Source organism: Myotis daubentonii, chromosome X (assembly GCF_963259705.1).
Source record: "Myotis daubentonii chromosome X, mMyoDau2.1, whole genome shotgun sequence".
NCBI classification, from domain to species: domain Eukaryota; kingdom Metazoa; phylum Chordata; class Mammalia; order Chiroptera; family Vespertilionidae; genus Myotis; species Myotis daubentonii.
The window spans coordinates 53,713,964-53,738,974 of NC_081861.1; the positions used below are offsets into that span (position 1 = coordinate 53,713,964).

Sequence of the window (25,011 nt, forward strand, 5' to 3'; positions counted from 1 at the left end):
GGTTGTCTAGTTTGTTGGAGTAGAGATGTCCATAGTATTTTTTAACAATCATTTGTATTTCTGTGGGGTCTGTTGTTGTTTCGCCTCTATCGTTTCTGATTTTGTTTATTTGGGTCCTCTCTCTTTGCTTCTTGGTGAGTCTGGCTAGAGGTTTGTCAATCTTGTTTATCCTTTCAAAGAACCAGCTCTTGGTTTGACTGATTTTCTGTAGTTTTTTTTGGCCTCTATGTCATTTATTTCTGCTCTAATCTTTATTATCTCCTTCTTTCTGCTCACTCTGGGGTTTTCTTGTTGCTGTCTTTCTAATTCTTTGAGTTGTAGAGTTAGATGATTTACCACCATTTTTTCTTGTTTTCTGAGATAGGCCTGTAGAGCTATAAACTTCCCTCTCAGGACTGCTTTCCTTGTGTCCCATAGATTTTGGATTGTTGTGTTTTCATTGTCATTAGTTTCCAGGATGTTTTTAATTTCTTCTTTGATCTCATTGTTAAACCAATAAATATTTAATAACATGCTATTCAGCTTCCAAGTGTTTGAGTATTTTGGGTTGTTTTTATTGTAGTTTATTTCTAATATTATGCCATCGTGGTCTGAGAAGATGCTTTTTATGATTTCAATCTTCTTGAATTTGGGGAGATTTTGCTTGTGACCCAATATGTGGTCTATTTTTGAATATGTCCCATGAGCATCAGAGTGGAATGTATATTCCGTGGCTTTGGGGTAAAGTGTTCTGAAGATGTCTATTAAGTCCATCTGATCTAGTGAGTCATTTAGAATTGCTGTTTCTTTGCTGATTGTTTTTCTAGAGGACTTATCCAGTGATGTCAGTGGTGTATTAAAGTCCCCTACTATGATTGCATTGTTGTCGATCTCTCCTTTGATATCTTCCAGGAGTTTTTTTATGAATTTGGGTGCATATATGTTTAGCAGAGTTATATCTTCTTGCTGTATTGATCCCTTTAGTATTATGAAGTAGCCTTCCTTATCTCTTGTTATGGCCTTCACTTTGAGGTCTATTTTGTCCGATATAAGTATTGCTACCCCAGCTTTCTTTTCCTTTCCATTTGCCTGAAAGATATTTTTCCATCCCTTCACTTTCAGTCTGTGTGAGTCCCTTCTAATGAGGTGGGTCTCTTGTAGACAGCAGATGTATGGGTCATGTTTTTTTATCCATTCAGCCACTCGATGTCTTTTGGTTGGAGCATTTAGTCTGTTTACGTTTAAAGTTATTATTGAAAGGTACTTGTTTGTAGCCATTTCTTTTTTTGTGTGGCTTTTTTCTTTCTGAGCTTTTTATATCTTCTTTTTACACCAGTCCCTTTAGTATTTCTTGCATTGCTGGCTTGGTGGTGATAAACTCCCTTAGCCTTTTTTTGTCTGTGAAGCTTCTTATTTCCCCTTCAATTCTGAATGATAGCCTTGCTGGATAGAGTATTCTTGGATTCAGTCCTTTGCTTTGCATCACTTTGTAAATTTCCGTCCATTCTTTTCTGGCCTGATGTGTTTCTGTTGAGAAATCATTTGATAATCTGATGGGGGATCCTTTGTAGGTAACTCTCTGTTTCTCTCTTGCAGCCTTTAAGATTCTGTCTTTGTCTTGTACATTTGCCATCATTATTATGACGTGTCTTGGTGTGGGTCTTTTGGGGTTCATCTTGCCTGGGACTCTCTGTACTTGTGTAACTTTTTTCTTCCCGATATCTGGGAAGTTTTCTGACATTATTTCTTCAAATAGATTTTCTAATCCTTGCTGCTCTTCTTGTCCTTCTTGCAGCCCTATTATGCGTATGTTACTTCGTTTCATGTTGTCCCGAAGCTCCCTTAGGCTCTCCTGCTTTTTAATTTTTTTCTCCAGTTGCTGTTCATATTGAGCTTGTTTCTCTGCCTTATCTTCTAATTCACTAATTCGGTCCTCTGCTTCTTCTAGTCTGCTGTTGAAACTTTCCATGGTGTTTTTGATTGTAGCTATATCACTTTTCATTTCTTCCTGATTCTTGCATAGGTTGTTGATTTTCTCATCCATCCGGTGAATGAATTGTACAACCATTATTCTGAATTCTTTTTCTGTCATGTTGCATGCTTCAACTTCATTAATGTCCTTTCTTGGTGATTCCTCATTGTCTTTCCTCTGGGTGTTGTTTCGTCTCTTCATTCTGATTATCTCCCGATGGTTCAAACGTCGAGTTGTGTGGGCCTGGGCCGTGTACAGTGGGAGCCTCCCACCACCCTAGTGTCACTGAAGAGCTCTGACACTAAGATGTGTGGTTGTTGTGGGTTGGTGGGAACCAGGCTCACTCAGAGTCAGTGTTGTCAGTGCTCAATGTGGCCTCGTGTGCGCCCTTAGAATCAGGCACCCTGCCTGCACCATGCTGAAACAGAGACCCCCCTGAAGTGTGTTGAAAACCAGAGCCCCCTAGCATGCGCCAGGAGTCAGAGTTCCCCCAGAATCCAGTATCAGAGTCTCTGTTGCTTCGCGCAACCTTGCCTTGAGAATCAGGGTCCCTGTGTGCCCTTGCACCAGGAATTGGAGTCACTGGCTCTTAGTATGAATGCACAGGAAATCAGGATCTCAGGCACAGGTGAAAAGAAACACAGTCAAGTCACTGGTGCTTGGTGCTGCCACCTGCCCAGAGAATCGGGGTCCCTGGGCCTGTGATGCGTGGGACCAATTCCAGGTGTTCGCGTGATTGCTCCCAGCCCAGGGCTCAGAAGCGGACAGTGCGCCTAGGCTCAGTTCCTGTGGTTCGCGCGTTTGCTTCCAGCCCAGGGCTCAGAAGCTGGCAGTGCAGGTAGGATCAGTTCCAAGGTGCTCGCGCACTTCCAGGCTAAAGTTCCTGGAGCGCTGAGGCCCCAGCAAGGGGTGGGTCTATCAGTTAGTTATTCTGGTGCTGCCTGCAAGCCTGCAGGAAGGTGGGATGGATTCTGTTACTCACGGATCTGCTGCGGGGATTTCTGAACTTTTGGTGTCCGCAGGTCTGTAGCTGTGGTCACAGGTCTCTGTCCCCAGTGGCTGCAGGGTCCTGGTATGCGTCTGAGATCAGACTGGGTGGTGCTGAGGCCAGGATACTAGTCTCAAGCAGCTCTGTTTCCCAAGATGGCGTGGTCGCTGTGCCTGTGCTGGCTGCCCAGGAGTGTCCGCTCAGGGAGCGGGACTCCGCCGCCTAAGACTGCCCGGTTTAGCAGCCCCTTAGAAGACCTGCAGAATCTAACTGTCCCTAGCTCATACACACACACCACATGCGTCCACACACTCCTCTATCACTTCCTTGCGCTCTCACACTCTCTCCCTCCCTACCTTCCTGCTGGTCGCCATTTTGGAAGTCCCTGTGTGCACAGTCTTGTTGTAGTTGAGCCTTGATTGCTGTTGGTATCACTGGGAGGAATTGACCTCCACGCCAATTGACTGTGAGGACTGGCTGTGTCTACAAGGGAAGAGCTGCTGTGCAGGAGACATCCTTATGGAGCAGGACTTGCTTCAGTGGGGCTTTGGTGCTCACTGAGTCTGCCCCTTGAGTGTGTCACTTATGGATGTGAAGAGTTGTAATCCGGTAATGGCCTCACACTGGCCACTGGGTAACTGGCTCTTGGATCTCCAAAGCGGTGCAAACTCAGCCACTGGCTGGGGCCACCCAGCAGGAGCTACAGAGAGATCAGCAGATTCCTACTCTTTTTATCAGGTTTGGAAGTGCCCAGATGAGGCCCAGCTGTGAAGCAAGGCAGGCTGCTGCTGCCATCTTTGGGCCTTCTTTTAATAGCTTTGGGGCTCCCTGATCTAGCTGCTGCCTGTTTGATAGTTTTTAGGCTGAGAAAGGGCAGGCCATTCATATGCAAAAGCCGCTGTGCACAGCTTGGGTGGGGTTGTAAATTGGGTGGGGTGGGGTCTCAGGGAATCACCAGAGCAGAGCAAACAGCAATGGCTGCCAGTCAGCCTTGCACCAGAGGGGTCTAAGCCCAGGACCAATGACCACTGCGAGCACCTCCATCTGAAAGAAAGCCGTCATCGCATTCCTGTCCCAATGCCAGACAGTCCAGTTTCTCCCCGTACATGTTTGGGTCCCCCAGAGTCTTACCCAGAACTGGAGTTTAGAGCAAGCAGGAGCTTGTATCTCCCTCCTGATTAAAGCAGTGCACCCAGGTGCCATCCTGTTCTGCGCCTCCGCACCTCCTACCAGTCTCAATGCGCTTTATTCTTTACCTCTTTAGTTGTAGAACTTCCACTCAGTCAGCTTTCATGTGGTTCTGGATGATAGTTGTTCTGTCTTTTAGTTGTAATTTGATGTGGTTGTGTGAGGCAGCAAGTACAAGTGTTTACCTATGCTGCCATCTTGGTTCTCTCCCCTCTCATGTTTTGAATGCACTCAGTACTTGTCTGAGACAACTTTATTCCAGAATTTAGTTAGAAACATTGACATTAATGCTCCCTGGTCTCACATTAATATCATCCTTTGTTATGGCCCTAAAGGGAAGCTAATTTGGTTAATATTCACTCCTGTGCTCCTCTCTCCATATTGCTGCTTATTACTTTCTTCTTCCACTGATCCCTTCACAAAAGTTTCCACTGTCTTTTAGCTCTCTGGTTACATGACACAACGCTTAACTGGTAAAATTCTCTCATCTTCAATGAGGGTTATACAATCCTAAGGCTTATGATATTTCTTTACCATTCCTGATCCATCTTACCCATAAGGACACCACTTATCCCTCAGTTATTTTCAATAGAGGCAGTTCATCCTTGTATTCACCATGTATTTTAGGTTTATAAGGGGTCTCCTCCCACATGATTGTTTCCAAACCACCTTTCCATCACCCTCATGCAAAAACAATCCTTGCTTCTTGGAGACTCATGGCAGTCAAGAGACTCATGGCATTTGGTTTTAGCACCTGCTATTTCTTTTCTCCTTGTTTGGTCATGCACAACCTTCTAGTTACTCCTCCACATACATGAAGAGTTTGTCATTTGGATCACAGTCATCCTCTTCACCTTAAGTTTTTTAAGGATCTAACACTCTGGCCTCAACTTCAGGGATCTTTGCCTCCACTCCTCTTTAGGAACCCCACTGCCATGGCTATACTCTGGACATTATTATCATTCTGATCTGCCCAGCTTCTGAAATCTTAGCAGAAATACTCCACTTTCTGATTGCCTACCTTGTAACTCTCCAAATGCTAATCTTTGATTTCTCTGCTATCATCTTCTAAAACTATAACATCCATGTTGATGACCCTTCCAACACCCTGGAATTTCTTAATTTCTTCAGATCCAGCAACCTTTACATTTCCACGATAGTGCTTTTCACATTCTGTCTTCTACTAGTTGGATAGATATTGGTTTTCCCTACTACACTTTCCTCCTTGAGGACCTTTATCATTTTTTAACCATTTTTGGACAGTACCTTGTATAGTATATGCTCACTAGAGAGGTGGTATCATGTGTTGATTAAGAGCATAAACTAAGTCAGGATATTAGGGTTTAAATTCTAGCTTTGCAGCCTACTAGCTATATATCCATGTGGAACTTAGTCAACCTCTCTATGCCTCAGTTCTCTTATATATAAACTAGAGGCCCAATGCATGGATTCGTGCAAGAATGGGCCTTCCTTCCCCTGGCTGCTGGCACCACCTTTGCTCAAATCAGAGCCGCCTTTTCACCTTCATTCCAGCCCAGAGCCGCCTTTCCGCCTTCCCACATTGCCCAGAGGCCCGGAGCGGCTGAGTCGGTGCGGAACGCCTGCATTGTCACCATGGTGACAATGCAAGCATCCATCCCTGCTCTGCCCCTGGCTGCTCGACACCTGCATATGCAAATTAACCCACCATCTTTGTTGGGTTAATTTGCATACTCACTCCTGATTGGCAGGTGGGCATCACAAAGGTATGGTCAGTTTGCATCTTTTTTATTAGTGTTGATGTGGGTACTAACACTACGTATCTTAGAAGATACATTTAAACTGTGATTTGAATGACCTGTTATGTGTGATAGTGATGGTGGTGATAGGGAGAAAAGCAAGCAAAAAGAGTCACAGAGAAAAAGCTTTGGGTGTTGGAGAAAATATCTGAAGTTCAGAGCATTATGAGGGAGAGGGAGAGTGGCACTGTTGGGTTAAAATGGTCAGCAGGGCCTGAAGAGCTTTGCTCAGTGACTTATGAACTGGGAGGTCATGGTTCTATTCCCGGTTGGGTCACATGCCTGGTTTGTGGGCTCGATCCCCAGTGTGGGGCATGCAGGATGGAGCTGATCTATGATTCTTTCTCATCACTGATGTCTCTATCTCTCTCCCCCTCTCCCTTCTTCTCTGAAATCAATAAAAATATAGTAAAATAAAAATAAAATGGTCAGCAGGGGCCAGATTATGCAAATCTCCTTTAGGCAGATAAAGTTTCGATTTCATTAGAATAATGGAAAGTCGCTGGGGGCTTTGAATAGAGGAATGATGCGATTTAACCTATATTTCTAGAACATCACTCTTAATGCCAAGTAGAGAAAATATGAACCTCAGAAAGAGTGTAAGCAAGAGGTCAGGATGGAGGCCATTTGCAGTAGAGATTGTGAGAGATGATAGTACCCTGCAATAGATTGTTCATAGTGCACATGGTTATATTTTTGGAGGAAACATTATGTAAAAATATGAAGGAGAAATGAATGACTTAGGTAGAGAGAACAGCACATGTAAAAGTTTGCTCATATTTCTCTATTGGTTTAAAAACAGAAGACTAGGGTGTCTGAATCATTGTAATGTAGGGGAGAGGGTCATGGAGTAAGGTCCTTGTAAGACATGGCATGAAGCTTGGATTTTATTCTAATGGGGACTGAATTACATTTTTCACAGGATCACTTTGGTTGCTATATGAAAGACTAGACTCTGTCAGTAGAGGGGCAAGAGTAGCAGGGAGATCTGTTGGGAGGCTATTGAAGTAATGCAGGTGGGAGATGATATTGGCTTAGGCTTGGGTGCAAGCAAGAACAAGAGGAAGGTATCAAGTACTTTCAGACTCAAGGGCAGGAAGAGTTTAGAAGAATTTAGGGACTCAAATGAACCCAGTGTTGCTAGTGTAATAAATGTGTGGGGAGGTGTGAAGAGCTGAGGTCAGAGTGGTAGGCAGAAGCTAGGTGATTCATGGATGGGTAAGGACATGGAAAGGAGTTTTCATTTGCTCTAAGTGCTATGAGGAGCCACTGACATTTTAAAGAGTATGATTTAGTATTTCTAAACAGCCACTTGGTTTCAGTGTGGAGTGGGCTTGGAAGGGGATGAGAGAAACAGGGAGATCAATTAGGAAGTTACTGCAGAGCTCTCAGGATGAAGTCTTGGAGATGGATACATCTAGACAGATTTGAGGTCATTTGAAGTAGAACTGATTGATTTCTTTGAATTAAGCTCTTCTTTATATGTATAGCTGAGCCTAAGCCTTGTTGAAGTTTTTATCTTTTCACTTCATTTATATACTATTTTTTAAATTTCCCCTCTCATTTCTAGAAAAATTTCCCCCCAAAACATGTGAGTTTGCTTCTCTGATTAAACTCTTCCTTTCCATGTACTTAATTACTCTGGAATGGTGAGTTTTGGGGATTCTGAAATGCTGCAAATCTCACTTCATTGGACACAGTCAAAATAATAAAAATGTAAGAACCATTTTCTTTCTCTCAAATTACTGATTTTGCTGAAGTAAACTACATTCAAATTTAAGCATTTCTTAAAGCAATTTACCTATTTAACTGCATATTTAATTTACAAAATCTGTTTGCTCAGCAAGCGCTGAACTTGCTCCAAATTTTCTGCTTTCATAACTGAGCAGTCCTGACTTTTCTTGCATAACTGGGACAGAATTGGATGAATGTTTCTGAAGCATTTGAAAAGGATTGTTAAGTTATATGGCTACTTAAGGATACCATAAGCATATCCTTATATATCCAAACCCATAAAAATGCTAAGTCACAACACACAGCAAATTTGTAAACTTTGATTTAAAGGTTTACCTCCAAGTACCAGGCTATAGACTATTCCTTCTCAGTGGGAGCTCTTCTCAGATTGAACTTCCCCTCTTCAGAAAGAGAATCCTCCTAATATGGAAATTGTAAATATACTGGGTGGAGGAGTAAGGACATTGTGTCTCCTCAACATGAAACTATGAGAAACAAAGGGTGCAGAAGCATTGCTTAGACTTGCTCGGGTCCTTGAAGGCAGCATACAGGGGATAGGGATGCACAGAAATATAAAGTAGGGGGAGAGAATATATTTGTACAACAGTAAGGGCATGAGAATAATGCACTGTCAGTGAGAAAGAGACATGCAGCCTCTGACATCTGGGACCTGGCCTGGCACTATCTATCTGGCCTTGGTATTTTCTTGTTGAGCATAAACAATTTCACAGAACATCAACATGAGAAAAGGTCATTCTGTGACCGTGATAGATCAAGGCAAAAACAAAACCACTACATTATCATGTCTGAATACAGTCAAAATATGAAGTGTCCAAACCACAAAAATGACCAAACATCTGCCATCCTGGCTAACATGAGTGACTACTGCTTCTTTATTAATTATAGCTTTAGTTTAGGGTTAGTCTTCCACACTTACAAATAAGATTTATTTAGAAATCCAATCACTGAATTATCCTCACTTCCTATCAGCATCCAAGTCTAGAACAAAGCCAGCTAGACTGACCAACTCAGCCTGGTTTTCCCAAGGATTTCCTGGTTTTAGCACTTAAAATATTCAGTCTTGAGCAAAATAGGATGGCTGTTCAAATGCCTGATTCCTTAAACTTTCCCCCAAATCATGTAAAGCAAGATCAAATCCTGTAAGTCCTTTCTATCACCCTTTTATTGAGACACTTCATAGTTTCCCTTCTTATGCATTCACCCTTTGCTGCAATAAGTAATAAACTCACCATTTTCAAGTACAGGTCTTTTCCTAGTGGTCTCTCATTGAAGGGCATTGCCATGAGTAAGAAGCAAAAAGGAACATTCTGGAAAAGCTAATAAGGCCTACCTAGCATAGAAAAATGGGACTGAAGGAATGAAGAGGTGGGGGAACCAAAGAAATATGAAAAGGTAGCATAACTCTCAGGGGCTAGCGCTAGAGTATGGTTTTCTTTTTTTTTTAATATATTTTATTGATTTTTTACAGAGAGGAAGGGAGAGAGATAGAAACATCGATGAGAGAGAAATATCAATCAGCTGCCTCCTGCACACCCCCTACTGGGAATGTGCCCACAACCAAGGTACATGCCCTTGACCGGAATCGAACCTGGGACCCTTCAGTCCGCAGGCTGATGCTCTATCCTATCCACTGAGCCAAACCGGCTAGGGCAAGTGTGGTTTTCTTAAAAGGTGGTTTTTAGTAGTGATAAAAGATAAGGTGAAGGAAGGTGAAGGCATGAGCTTTTGTAGGAGGAGGAGTTGTTGCTCCACCCTCTGTGCCTGAACCAAAAGAAACATTAATGAAAAGACAGCAAAAACAAACAAAAATTTGGTTTATGATATAAAATGACTCAATCTTTAATGCCTAGAGCAGTGATTTTTCAAGCTTTTTCATCTCATGACACACAAACTAATTACTAAAGTTTTGTTGCATACCACAAAATAGCTATAATTTTTAAAATCTTTATTATTGAAAGTATTACAGATGCCCCTTTTCCCCCATTGACCCTTTCTAGGCCCCCCACCCCCACCCTAGGCCTTCATCACACTAAAATAGGTATAATTTTGATTCATTCATAGCTATTGTTGTGTTGGTTGTTGTAATTTTTTTATTTGACAGTCTAAGGGAAAAGAGGTCAGTGCCCCTGACTAAATACACAGGTATTGCATGTTTTAAAACTTCTTGCAGCTCACTGGTTGAAAAATCGCTGTCCTAGAGGCTCATCATAGTTTTCCACACTTGTTTGCCTATGTTTGTCAACTGCATCATATAATAGTTTCTACATAAGGGAAGTTTCTGAGAAGAAAGAACTGCAATGACACACTAGTGAACAGGTGTTATTAATGCAAAACACTAAGCTTACAATTTTAATTCTTTGGGGTTGAGATCATCCAATGTTAAATATCAATATTCATTAAATAAAATAAAGGCCCCAGAACAGTGCCTGGCATATAGTAAATGGTAATACATATTAACTATTGTAATTACTATGATGATACTATTTTTTCAATATGTTTATTTTAAAACGGGCAATTCAATAGTTTTTTTTTTAAAAAGGTTTTGATCACATATCTTTGATTATGTAGGAGGTATATATTGAATGATAAATGTAACTTCCTTGTTTTTTTAAGCTTGGCTCAGAGCCATATATTCAAATGACTGTTTACATGCCTTTTGGCAAAATTTGCTGTAAGTGACCTTTGGTAAAATCTTTTTTTTTTTAATATATTTTTTATTGATTTTTTACAGAGAGGAAGGGAGAGAGATAGAGAGCCAGAAACATCGATCAGCTGCCTCCTGCACATCTCCTACTGGGGATGTGCCTGCAACCCAGGTACATGCCCTTGACCGGAATCGAAACCTGGGACCCCCCAGTCCGCAAGCCAACGCTCTATCCACTGAGCCAAACCGGTTTCGGCTGGTAAAATCTTTTAAATTCAGTTGCTGAGTACCTACATTCCACTAGATGTTGGCCCATACTGCATGTTGCAAAGCAAGTTTTGAAAACAGGACTACCATTTAGTTTCATACTTTTTATACTTTAAAAATGTCCAGGGAGTGAACAAGCAGAATGTGATTGTCCATGGAAAAGGAAACCTAGAGTACTCAGAATCTAGAAGTTTAAACATAAAGGAAGTAGGTTCCTTAGAACAGGTTTAATTTATAATTTTCATCAGAAAGCTGCCTCATTTATTTCTACAAAATAAAAGTCACATAAAAATATAAGAACACACAGGAAATATTTGTGAAGTGCTCTTAAAAATAAAGTGAATGTCTGACTTTTGGCAATGTCTAGGATATATTACAAAAGATATCAAGTAGAGTTTTGTACATCTATACTAATAAGAGGTTAATATGCTAATTCGACCGATAGACCAGACGTCTTCCAGAAGTCCTTCCAATGTCCTTCCGGACAAAGCCATGGTGGCAGGGGCCAAGGCAGAGGTGGTTAGGGGTGATCAGGCCGGCAGGGGAGAGTGGTTAGGGGTGATCAGGCAGGCAGGCAGAGGTGGTTAGGGGCTATCAAGCAGGCAGGCAGGTGAGCGGTTAGGAGCCAGTGGTCCCGGATTGTGAGAGGGATGTCCAACTGCCAGGTTAGGCCTGATCCCACAGGGATCCCCTGAGGGGTCATGGATTGGAGAGGGTGTAGGCTGGGCTGAGGGGACCCCCCCCCCGCCACCGTGCATGAATTTTGTGCACTGGGCCTCTAGTTTACAATAATTTTGTACCATTGAAAGACCACTTCACTTGGTTTTTCAATGCCCAAGAAAATAATCAGCTTGTTTTTCCAACATTAGTTCTTAATTATATTATATATGTACAACCTGGAATGGTCCAAATTTTATTTTCTTTTTTATAATTCTGACATCTTTTTAATTTACATTACTTTTTTCAGAGGCCAAATTGGGCAGGGAGAACACCAATTATCCTGATGTTATATTTTGTCAACTCTTATCTTGTTTGATATTATTACAAGTCTGGGTCAAAAATATCCATACCCATCCACAGTTTTAAAAACTTGGGTCAGAAGTCTACTTCTTCTGTGGTTTAAAAATCATTTATTTGGAATGTGGCATTATTTTTACAAAATAAAATAAAAATAGTCATTCTCAGAAGCAAATCCCTTTATAAAGTTAATAAATTGGTGATTATATATACTTAAAAAGTTGTAAGTAATCATTTATAAGGAAAATATTTTAGATGTGAATTATACAGTTATCCTATTTCTGCCATACCCTTTTCAATGTATAATGTTTCTTATAGAGTAGTTTTATACGTATTATTCCCACAAACAGATTCAAGTCTCACTTGTATTCAGCAGACAATCAAATTCGCATTTATGTAAACATTTTTCACACTTACAATAAGCTATTGTTTAATCATAATAACGAGTCCATTTTGCAGCTATAGCATACTTGAATACATACAGCTCTTTTTGCATGAGAAACTGAATCAAACTGAAAAGTACAAATTAACAAAGATATAAACATATTTGCTTTCTTTAAGCTATAGAGGTAAATGCACATATTATTAAAACACAATTATATAATACACACTGAGAAAACTAATACAGCTTAAAAAACTGTGAAATAAAATAGGATACATTTCATGAATTATTTTTGTCCTTGGACCAAATTAATTAGAAATATCGAGTAATAGTCAGTTAATTCCAAGTAGTGCCAGGCAAGAAAATTTAAAGTAAAACTGTGTTTTATACCTCATTGCCAGATCAAGAGTAATTCTAGGCGGAAATACCATTTTAAGATAAACAAAGACATTATCCCTTTTGAGGAACCTATGTATTATTACTTACCGAAATTTGCCATCTGTATCGTCTGGTTCCCAGTCTCTGGAACGTTGTAAATCACAACAGCATCAGCATTTCTTCTGCTTGCTGTTTGAATTTTTTCTGAAAATGTACAATTACCTCTTTCTATCAGTGCAATCCAAGGCTTCTCGGTATTAGTAAACTCAGTGTTGTAGTCACAGGCTTGGTAGTTACTGTTCTTAGGGATGCCCACCACCCCCATAGCATTAGCTACTGGTGAAGCTAATCCATAAACACCACATTCACACGTCTCTGTTGTAGTATAGTTGCTGGTTTCATTGTAATAATGCACAGTCACATAGGCGTTCACTGGAAAGGATGCTGTGATTTTAAATAAAAAGGTAAAAATTACAAGCAGCCGAAACCAACTGGACTTATTCTCCTGGTTCATTGCTTGTTCATTTGAGCATAAAATTTAAGATGTCTGCTGATATTTCCAACTATCAGTAACCATTCGTCCACGCAGTTCCCCGCTAAGCAGAAGTTTGAAATTTCAGTTGCAAGCAGGTAACTGATCTCACCTCAAGCAACATAAGCTCTGAATACATCAGCTCTATTTCACTTCACTTATCTACATTCCCTTTTGCCTGCCCCTCCTCCAACTGTACACACACATAACCCTTCACCAAGACTACCTTAGTAATAAATAACACCATCAACTTTATTCTACATGTCAACTTATCAGGGTTGGATGACTTCCTGCACTGACATTTTTTCCCCCTACTGTTCCAGCTAACACACTTTCATAAACATGGAGTGATTGGAACGAGGAACTGGACTCTTGGGAATCCCACGTGACAAGTTTGAAAGTCACCTCTCTCAGAATATCTAAAACACCAAACTGGTTTTCCAAGCCCTGCTGAAATATGCTATCAACCAGTTTAGCCAAGAGTAAGTTAAAATACACAATTTTAATTGCTAAGGCATTAGTGGAATTGATTTTACAACCTTTCCCCCTCTTATTTCTTTTTGGAGTATTTTTTAATAGGCTCCCCAAGGTATATCTTCTGCCACATTGTTCATTCATTGAAAAGTGAACATATTTCAGTAACAAAGATCCTTTCCTTTCAAGTAAAGTGCCTTATCCATGGTAGGCACTCAAATATTTGTTGACTGACAGATACTTATGAGTTGCAGCATTCCATTAATTTTTATGTTCCATGTGTTATACTCTAACAAGGTCATTCAATATTTAATTTTTAACATTTAGAATTTTAAATTCTATTTTTTTAAACCAGTAGTACATTGGACACTCACAGCACTCGGACATTGCTATGGGGTCAACTGCTCTTGGCAATTTGCTGGGATAGGGAGATTTCAATGTGTGCCAAGGGCTGGTGAAGGAGTAGATAAATTAACAAGAAAACAAACAGAGATATCAGAAGTCTGATTGGGTCAAAGAGTTAGCAAACTAGACAAGCAGGCATTAGGCCGTCACAGAAGCAGAAAGACACCAGGTCAAAAGGAGGGCAGGCACAATGGTAGTCTGAAGTCCAAGGAAAGTAATCTGGAATCAGGAAGAATACTGGAGTCAAGGGGACAGGACAAAAAAATAGGAAAATAGGAAACATTGTTGAAGGAGATGATCGGTGGCAAGATTCTTCCTCTTGCTTCCTGTCTGTTCTTAGGCATCTGAGAGTGGATCCTGCAGTTGGAAACAAAAAGTTAGCATTACTCAGCAGAGGTGAGGAGTTCAAGGAAGCTACATTTGAACCTAATGAATAAACCCCAACAGAAGCACAATACAAATATAAACCTATTATATTATAGCTGCCAATATGTATCTGTGTATCTATTCCCCTATGGTACTTGGTATTAGTGGCACTTTTAAAATTATATTTTTAATTTTAATTTTACTCTTTTTAAAAAAAATGTATTTTATTGATTTTACAGAGAGGAAGGGAGAGGGATAGAGAGTTAGAAACATCAAAGAAAGAGAAACACAGATCAGCTGCCTCCTGCACACCTCCTACTGGGGATGTGTCTGCAACCAAGGTACATGCCCTTGACCAGAATCGAACCTGGGACCTTTCAGTCAGCAGGCTGATGCTCTATCGACTGAGCCAAACCAGTTAGGGCTAATTTTACTCTTTTTGAAATTGATTTTAGAGAGAGAGGAAGGGAGAAGGAGAGAGATAGAAACATCGATGAGAAACATGGATCAGCTGCTTCCTGCATGTCCCTACTGGGCATTGAGTCCCCAACCTGGGCATGTGCCCTTACTGGGAATCAAACTGGCGACCTCTTGGTCCATGGGTCAATGCTCAATCACTGAGCCACATGGCCAGGCATAGTGGCACTTTGCACATAGTAATCACTCAATAATTATTCATGAACTTGAACTGTAAAGTTTAAAGATCTTGTATATTAGCTTATGGTCTATTTCAGAACAAAGGTAGTTTATTATTTTGCTATTAGCATTACCATTTTGATGTTAAAACTCATAATATAGCCTGTATTCACTAGACCAAAACAAAACAAAACAAACTATAAAATGGAAAACAGAAGTTTTATTATTGTCAAAACCATTAATTCGCTGATTGCTAATAGACATCTGTGATAAATTCAACATCAGCATTCAAAATGCAAATAATTAGCAAAGTCCTAGAAATTTGATTTAACTTTTTTCTATGTTATTAAATTGTTTCTAAAGGAGACTTTTTTCCTGAAATAATTTAAAAACAGTTTAGTGAGGAGTTAGTTAAATCCATTAGAAGTCATATTTGGTTAAATAATATTAACACACTAGTTTCAAATCTTCATATTAATGGAAACTAAGGAGAAAATAAACAAGTGAAACTACATCAAAAGAAAAAGCTTCTGCACAGCAAAAGAAACCATCAACAAAACAAGAAGAAAGTCCACTTCATGGGAGAATATATTTGCCAATGTTATATCTGATAAGGATTTAATCTCCAGCATTTACAGGGAACTGATACAACTTAACAAAAGGGAGACAAACAATCCAATCAAAAAATGGGCAAAGGACCTAAATAGACACTTTTCAAAAGAGGACATACAGAAGGCCAAGAGACATATGAAAACATGCTCAAAGTCACTAATCATCTGAGAGATGCAAATCAAAATGACAATGAGGTACCATTTCACACCTGTCAGAATGGCTATCATCAACAAAACAACAAATGACAAATGCTGGTGAGGATGCAGAGAAAAAGGAGCCCTCGTTCACTGCTGGTGGGAATGCAGACTGGTGCAGCCACTGTGGAGAACAGTATGGAGTTTCCTAAAAAAAAAAAAAAAAAAAAAAAATGAAACTCCCATTTGACCCAGTAATCCCACTTCTAGGAATATATCCCAAGAAACCAGAAATACCAATCAGAAAGGATATATGCACCCCTATGTTCATAGCAGCACAATTTACCATAGCTAAGATTTGGAAACAGCCTAAGTGCCCATCAGCAGATTAGTGGATTAGAAAACTGTGGTACATCCTCACAATGGAATAGCACCTATAGCACCTATACTACGCTGCTATAAAAAAGAAGGAACTCTTACCATTTGCAACAGCATGGATGGAACTGGAGAGCATTATGCTAAGCGAAATAAGCCAGTCTGAGAAAAGATAAATATCACATGATCTCACTCATTTGTGGAATATAATGAACAACATAAACTGGTGAACAAAAATAGAACCAGCGACATAGAAGCATTGAACAGACTGTCCAACCTAAGAGGGAAGGCAGGGGAAGAGGAGGGGGTAAGAGATCAACCAAAGGACTTGTATGCATGCATATGAGCATAACCAATGGACACAGACAGTAGGGGATGAGGGCATGTGCTGGGTGGTGGGAGCGGTCAGGGAAAAGTCAATGGGAGAAAAAGGAGACTCATGTTATATATTAAACAATAAAAAATTTAAATTAAAAAAATCTTCACACTGTAATTTTTACACAAGTTATGTGCCTTATAAATGATGACGTTCCATAACACTTTGTGGCAATGCTTGTGTATTAAAGAGAACTTTATTGAACTATTTTTAATTTCTCTGGTGGTGGAAGTTCATGATTTTATATGATAACCAGCACTATATACCTTCTATATATGTGCTTTTAAGTTTCCTTCAGTGACTTTCAGAAAGAGAGCAATAACTTTGTTAATTTTATATTTTTAAAAATTTACAGTTAAGTAAAATTTGTTTTGGAACAATAAATACCCATCAATGTAATTTTTCTCTTAACTTTTAAGGGAAGTTGGAGGATGAGTGGTCTAGTGCTTGGAAATTTTTGTCTTTGAAACACCTATATTAGACTCACTTGGAAGTGTATTGAACATGAAAATTCCTGGATCCCACCCCCAGTCATCCTGAATCAGAATCAGAGGAAAATATCTAGAAATTCACATTTTAAATAAGTTCTCCAGGTAATTCTTATGTATTTTACAATTTAAAAACTTTAAATCAGACAAATTGTATATGATGACTAGTATAAGATCTAGTTTTAATTTTGACGGATTAGCTGCTGTCATTTTATTCAACCTCTTTGTTCAACTTCCAAGCTATAAAAGTTTGATTTTAATTTGTAATTTAGGTGGTACTCTGAACACTTTTTAAATATCTTAAAAACAAAAAGTTTTCACAGGTGCTGATTTTACAACAGCTAATAAATATATATCCCTAGGAAATAAAAAATAAAAATAAAAACCTCTCTGGGACTATTTCTTCATTTACACAATAAAAGAGGTTGGATTAGAATGTATCTATCAAGTCTCTTCTAGATCTGACATGTTAGAACTCTATGAAAATAAAATTTGTTTACAAAACATCAATTTTTAATTTCTCCTTCCTATCAGCACAGTTCATGATGACACTGCACCTTGAGTAGATTAAACTGTATAGGAGGTAAGTTCAAAGTATTGGGTAAAGCTTAAGCTTTAATAAAACTAATAAGTGCTTGAAATAGTACTATATACCATTGATTTTCAAACTTGTCTGCACATTAGAATCACCTGGGGAGCTGTTAACAGTCTCGACGCCCAGGCTACACCCCAAACAGAAACTTGGTGGTGACATCTAGGCATAGTAATTTTTAAACACTAAATTTATTGGAGTGACATTGGTTAATAAGATTATATAGGTTTCAAATGTAGAATTCTATAATACATCATCTGTATATTGCATTGTGTGTTCACCACTCCAAGTCAAATTTTCTTCCATCACTATATATTTCATCCCCTTTACCCTTTATTATCACTCCACCTCCCTTCCCTCTGGCAACTACCATAATGTTGTCTATGTCTATGGGTTTTTGTTTATTCACTTGTTGCTTTCAGTTTTACATGTCACATGTAAAACTGAAATAATATAGTTCTTGACTTTTCCCTTCTGATTGATTTTGGTTAGCATGTTATTCTCAAGATTCATCCATGTTTTTGCAAGTAACAGTATTTCATCTTTACTTATGGGCTGAGTACTATTCCATTGTGTATATGTACATTGTGTATATATATCTTCTTGAGCCAATCACCTATAAAGAGACACTTTGGATGTTTCCATGTCTTGGCCACTGTGAATAATGCTAATCTCAGTAATTTAAAAAATTCTCCAGGTAATACCTATATAAAGCCAAGTATGAGAACCACTGCTATATAGAAACTGGATGGGACTGTTATTTTGCAAATTTTACAAATAAGTAAGTTAAGGCCCAGCAATTCAAGTCGCTTTTCTTAAAGTTCCACAGGGATTTAGGGATAGATCTGTGACTAGCTTTAAAATCCCCACAATCTAACTTTTTATTTCTTAAATATAAAAGAAAGCAAAAACATAGGGCTAGAAATGGTATCAACATAACAATGTAAAAATTAGGAATAATATAGTGAGTGGTATGACCTGGACCAAGAAAGATGTTTATATTTAATGTTCCTATTTTGGAGACTTAGCACAAATATAATACAACTAAAGGCCTGGTGCACAGAATCCGTGCACTGGAGCAGGGGTCCCTCAGCCAGCCTGTGCCCTCTCACAGTCTGGGACCCCTCGGGGGATGTCTGCCTGAGGGGAGTGGGCCTAAACTGGCAGGGAGACATCCCTCTCACAGTCCAGGAGCCCTCACTCCTTACTGCCCGCCTGCTTGCTGCTCCTTACTGCTTGGCTCACTACTCCTTAGCGCTGCCACGGAGGTTAGAAAGGCTCCTGCCCCTGGCACTGTACTCACTAGACGTGAGCCCGGCTTCTGGCTGAGCAGCGCTCCCCCTGTGGGAGCACACTGACCACCAGGGGGCAGCTCCTGTGTTAAGCATCTACCCCCTGGTGGTCAGTGTGCATCATAGCGACTGGTTATTCTGGTTGTTGCGCCTTAATGGTTGCTTAGGCTTTTACTATATAGACTAGGGGCCTGGTGCACGAAATTCGTGCACTGGGGGGTGTCCCTCAGTCCAGCCTGCCCCCTCTCACATACTGGGAGCCCTCAGGGGATGGCCTAGTGATGGCTTAGTGATGGCTTAGGCCCACTCCCTGCTCCCCTTGGGGATAGGGCCTAAGCCGCAGTCTGGCCTCCCTTTGTGGGAGGTGACCAGGCTGATCAGGGGAAGGCACCAGCCCCATCACCCTGCTGCTGCAGCCACTTCCAGTCACCGCAGTCAGCAAGGTTTTTCATCAACATGGACTCCAGTCCCTTCACCATGAAAAAATGACAACTTTCTTTAGGCATTTTCAAGATGTGTCTTTCATATAATAATAATTCCTTTATTTTTTTTATCCTCACCTGAGGATATGTTTCCATTGATTTTTAAAGAATGTGGAAGAGAACAGGAAAGACAGAGAGAAACATCAAAGTGAGAGGAACACTTTGATTGGTTGCCTCCTGCATGAGCCCTGACCTGGGCCCTGGCCAGGGAGGAGCCTGCAACCTAGGTACATGCCCTTGGTCAGAATTAAACTCAGACCCTGCCATCAGCAGGCCAAGGCATTATCCACTGAGCCAAACCAGCTAGGGCAGGATATGACATTTCTTAGCCCTCCAGCAGCAGACCTTCGTTTTTTTTCGCCAGGAGTGTGGTGAAAAACCCTAGATCACCTATTTGGATTCTTATTACCCAAGTTACTAAGAATATTACCAGTGGCATACAGGGAGCTTAACCAATGAGCGGTCAGAAAAGGTGTTTCCTCTGTAGTTCACACCAATCGCTGGCTTGCGCGCCCCTCCCACCCCCCGTGCCCTAGGCCTGACGCCTCTGGCCCAGGTGTCAGGCCTGGGCAGAGGACCCCCATCTCCCCCCGATCACCGGCTCTTCCCTGGCCCAGGTCTGATGCCTCGGCCAGAGGTGTCGACCCCCATCACCCTCCAATCGCCAGACTGGCTCCTTGCTCAGGCCTGACGCCTTGGCCAGAGGCATCAGGCCTGGGAAGGGGACCCCCAGACCCCTCTGATTGCTGGCTCTGCCCCCTGCCCAGGCTTGATGCCTCTGGTCCAGGCTTCAGGACTGGGCAGGGGACCCCCACCTCCCCCCGATCACCGGCTCTGCCCTTGCCCAGGCCTGACGCCTCGGCCAGAGGCATCGACCCCCATCACCCTCCAATTGCTGGATTGGCCCCTTGCCCAGGCCTGACGCCTCCACCAGAGGTTTCAGGCCTGGGCAGGGGACACCCATCTCCCCCCAATCACCGGCTTCTGGGTGGCTTCTGGGGACAGCCTGCAGCCCGGGATGGCAGCTCACACTTGCGGCTGCGCTGTCCCACCCTACCTGCAGTATGCAAATTAGCCACCGTCTTTGTTGGCGGTTAATTTGCATATCATGCTGATTAGCCAATGGGAGGTGTAGTGAAGGTACAGTCAATTACCATGTTTGTCTATTATTAGATAGGATACTAGAGGCCTGGTGCATTAAATTCATGCACGGGTAGGGTCCCTAGGCCTGGCCAGCGATCAGAGCTGATTGGGGCCTTCTGGCTGCCGGCTGGGCCTCCCTTCCTCGGCTGCCGGCCACCAGCCAGTGCCTTCCTTCATTCCATGCCGCCCCCTTGGTGGTCAGCGCATGTCATAGCAAGTGATAGAACTCCTGGTCTCCCAGTCTAACTCCCAAGGGGACACTTTGCATATTATCCTTTTATATATAGAGATGACTTTACTCAAATGTAATCTCAAATAAGTGGAATCATAATATAGTCCCCAAATCTTCTTTTATTTATTAATTTTAAATCTTTTTCCTACAATTACTTTACTGAAAACAGTTTCATACTGAAATAAGCAGGACTAATACATATTTTACCTCCCATTAATTTACCTGCAAATTCTTGGGTAGCAATGCTTAAAAGAGAAATAAGTAAAGAAAATGTAACTGAAAAGGTAACTAGTGAAATAGCAACCAGCTCAATTATAAACCATGTAAATAACTTAATAATAATATAATTGGTTATAATCTATAGTCCATATTACCACATGGTTTCTAGCTAAAAACATCAAATGTTATTAGTATCACCAAATAAGGGTTTCAAATTTCTTAAAATCTCTTTTTTTTTAAATGAATGCAATATATTTCCAACAAAGACATAAGAATGGCAGAGAGAACATGTGCTAATGTTCTTCTTTCAATAGCTTACCAAAGGATTGCAATGTGTATATCTCATGTGCCATATAAAATTAGAAACTTCAGTAAGAGACTGTGGTCCCTGGTAGACTATGAAATATTTCATAATTTACTCATTGCATTGTTAATATGAATGTGATGTCGCAGTAGTATATTTGTGTTGACTTTGGAATTAATGAACACATTGACAATTGAAGACAAGTTCTTCTGTGGTTAGTTTGCTATTCTTCTTAGGAAACTGCCACAGTAGTGTTCTAATTTTGCAACATCCAGAAATAATTACACATACGTTTAACTCCAAATTTGGATAGAAATATCACTAGAATATAAAATAAACTGCCAGGGAATTTGCCTTTAAAAATTCTAAATTTAAAAAAGTTCATATATCTCATTCAATATGACAACAGAAATTATACCTGTTAAAATGTGTGGTTTTGAAATCTTAGCCTGAGGTTTTAGTCAATAACTTCTGAAGTATTATTTTCCCCTTCCTCAACATTTATGTGGCACTAAAATTGATTTGCCTTATAAAGTTTATTATAACTAAAAACAAAAACCCAGCTTTTGTTTGATAAAATAACAATCTTCAACCCATATGTAAGAATCATTTTGGCTTATTCAGTAAGTACATATAAGTCTCTCATGGCCAAAAATATATATGAAAGAAAGAAATTAAATCCATTCAAAATAAGACAGGTGACCAAAAAAGTTATTGCTTTTTAAATTCTTTAATAACACACTCAGAATTTTACCATGAGGAGGATTCACAATTCTAATTAACATTTAAACACAATTATAAAAACAAAAGACCGAACACATTTATGGACAAACTGCAGCATCTGTCTTTAGGTTCATAAGCTGCCAAATACATTTTAAATGTATAGCATATGAAGTCACAGACCAATAAGGCTAGAAGGAAACCCCCAAAATTAATAGCTTAACTATAATCAAATTCATCTTGATACAGAATAATTTTTAACTCATGTGTTGGTCATAGATACACATAGATATCAACCATAGGGCCTTGCAAATGTGGAAGGCCATTTACATTTAAAATGAAGTATAATAGACAACCAGAATAAAATCAATTTCCTTAGTTACCGTTTTATAGTTTGAATATGAGCACCTAAAATGTTAATATGAGATAAAAATTTCACTATTTAAGCTCACATTACATGTACCCAAATTACAACTGAATACAGCAAAAATTTAGATACATGGTAGCCTCTGGTTTTAAAATAACAGACTGGTGAAAACATTTAGAAATTCAAATGATATGAAGTCACAATAGGGAGTGGAAAACCTTAAGACAATTTAATTCATTCACATTGCACAGCTGACTAAACTAAAGAATGGGGCAAGGAGACCATAACAATTGTTGTGTGCTTTTGAAAATGACAGAAACTACCTTAGTTGTAAGAAATTCAGATTGACCATTTTAGAAGCATTTAATCTTCAAATTAGCAACTCAAAACTTGCCATTATAGGTGAATAAAAGTTGCAGGATGTCAAATGTCTATGTAGTTACTCTTCTGAAGTCAAGATGCCCTATGCTGAGGCTTTAGAACAAATGTACACTTCACAAATAAGACAGTGAACATAAATTATTAAAAGTCAAGATAATAGTCATATCGAAGTAAGGTAAATTTTCTTGATACACAAAAATTTTTCTAATGACTGGTTCAGTAATGAACTTAAAATGAAGTCTGTTAACTCCAAATACAAGACTAACATTAAACTACTTAATAACTTGGGAGCTTATGTAATATTCTTGCAGAAAAACAGTTATCAAAATTACCAACAAAATGATAGAATATAATTAATGCATTGCCCTATTTAACAATCTGTAATAATTCCATTTGCTAATTTTAAGGAGCATTATCTGGTCTATAAATTTTATGTAAAAAGACTTCTATTGAGTTGTTACCCAAATTACAGATATCCAAGATACAGATGACATGCACTCTATCCAGTTTAGTTACTGCTTTTATAATATCACCTAAAAATAAAAAGCAGATGGTAAGTATTGTAAAATAATTAAATATTTACTTTTATTTAATATCACATAAACTGATATTTTTTCTTATAATATTAACCCTGTGCTTCATCTTCTTCCTCTTCACTCTAATTCATCACACACATTCATCAAAGGTATGTTGTAATAACTTCCACAGATAACAGTGAATACATCAAACAGATGCTGCCAGTAATGTCAAGATATGTATGGACTGGTACTTCAAAGCCATACTTAGTTATATTTATTTTTTAATTTTTATAGTGGAGCAATGCAAATCTACATATTTTCAAGGCAATAAAAAGAAACTAGTTCATAAAAAATGTTTAAAAAGATGACACCAATGCTATACTATAAGGCACTGCATTACATTATTCTGTACTTATTTTTACCTTTCAGGTTGACCTTTCACTTTGGAATTATTGGAGGAATGAAAAAGTTTTAAATCAGACAGATCTGAGTTCAAGTCCCAGCTGTTACCCATGCTAGTAAATCTGATTTTAAGTGTAATCATCTTTAAATATAGGAAAATAATATTCACATTGCAAGGTTCTTATTATTAGAGTTAGTCATAACTTATAAAAATGTTCAGGCACAGTGCATGGCACAAAGCTAAAGTGACACATTGTCAATAGGATTTTATATTAATCCTCACCTGAGGATATGTTTTTATTGATTTGAGAGAGGAAGGAAGGGAGAGCGAAACATCAATTGGTTGCCTCTCGCATGCACCCCAAATGGGGATCAAACCTGCAACCTAGGTATATGCTCTGACCAGGAATTGAACCCAAAACCTTTCAGTGTGTGGGATGATGTTCCAACCAACTGAGTCACCTGGCCAGGGCACATTATTAATAATCTTATGTGATGAAAAAGAAAATAAATCACCCCACTTTTGATTACCCTATCACTTTTCTTTTCTAGTGATTTTTGCCCTTCATCTCCCAAATATTAACCAGATATTTTCATGTGACGATGTTAGTGACTGTTGGAAGAATATTGGCACTAGAAACTAGTAGGTAGCTGAGAATTTCGCCTTGATATTCTTCAATAATAACATATACATATAGCAGAAAAAAAGTGATAGAAATGGATATTGTATGAAGTAAGAAAATAAGTGTACAAATATTTAAAGTGCCTATTAGGGCACTAACTAAGGAATCTGGAATTTTTGGAAGTTTAAGGAGCTGCAATGTAAGAAGTAATATTGCAAGTCGACTAATAATCATTTCTAAAATAGACTGTGGGAAAATAAAAACCCCTCATCACATAAAATTAGCTATTCATGTTCAGTTTACAGTAAGCATTAATACCAACAGCTACTTATTCATCAGGCACAGCTCATAAGACTTGTTTAAAAACAACATACACTCAAGAGTTTCATCAGCATAGAAAGACCATAGATAATAAAGGCTTTCTTAAAATATAACTTAAATGTAATATCCTTATAAGTTCAATTAAACCTTCTAAAAACTTTACCACATGCTTAGGAAATAGAAATAACAAAAAAAGTGAATAAGGTAATCATGGACACATAATTTTATAGGTATATATAAATAATTTTGGTATATAGAAATAAGTTTGGCATATTATGTAGTAGCCTAAACAGTTGGTTGAAGGGTTTCACTACTGGGATTACATATACTCCTAGCACTCCTCAAGGAGTTTATTGCATAGCACTTGAATAACTAAACATTTATTAAGAGAAAACAATTGTACTATGCTATGCTATGGAGGTATTAAAATTTCAGGCAATTATAAGGTGAAAGAATAAATCAGTGATGGCGAACCTATGACACGTGTGTCAGAGGTGACACGCGAACTCATTTTTTTGGTTGATTTTTCTTTGTTAAATGGCATTTAAATATATAAAATAAATATGAAAAATATAAATCTTTGTTTTACTATGGTTGCAAATATCAAAAAATTTCTATATGTGACATGGCACCAGAGTTAAGCTAGGGTTTTTCAAAATGCTGACACAC

At 39.2% G+C, this 25,011-nt stretch overlaps 2 protein-coding genes and 1 long non-coding RNA gene across 4 annotated transcripts in view; 1 reads left to right on the forward strand and 2 right to left on the reverse strand.

Moving 5' to 3' along the window:
* Nucleotides 1-12,862, reverse strand: part of RNF128 (ring finger protein 128) — a 148,515-nt gene extending 135,653 nt beyond the window's left edge. The window contains exon 1 of the mRNA XM_059679942.1: nt 12,457-12,862. Coding sequence (XP_059535925.1) covers nt 12,457-12,862 — 406 coding nt within the window. The remainder of the gene's footprint in view (nt 1-12,456) is intronic.
* LOC132224847 (uncharacterized) overlaps nt 1-25,011 on the forward strand; it is a 111,998-nt gene that overhangs the window by 22,411 nt on the left and 64,576 nt on the right. The window contains exons 2-5 of one of the 2 annotated variants that reach the window (XR_009450743.1): nt 13,204-13,362; nt 16,678-16,851; nt 17,281-17,329; nt 22,951-23,032. This is a non-coding gene — a long non-coding RNA (uncharacterized LOC132224847). Of the gene's footprint in view, nt 1-13,203; nt 13,363-16,677; nt 16,852-17,280; nt 17,330-22,950; nt 23,033-25,011 lie in introns of those variants that run through there. The other variant, XR_009450742.1, reaches the window with a different exon arrangement.
* Nucleotides 21,722-25,011, reverse strand: part of RADX (RPA1 related single stranded DNA binding protein, X-linked) — a 68,001-nt gene continuing 64,711 nt past the window's right edge. The window contains exon 14 of the mRNA XM_059679939.1: nt 21,722-23,011. Coding sequence (XP_059535922.1) covers nt 22,881-23,011 — 131 coding nt within the window. The 3' untranslated portion in view covers nt 21,722-22,880. The remainder of the gene's footprint in view (nt 23,012-25,011) is intronic.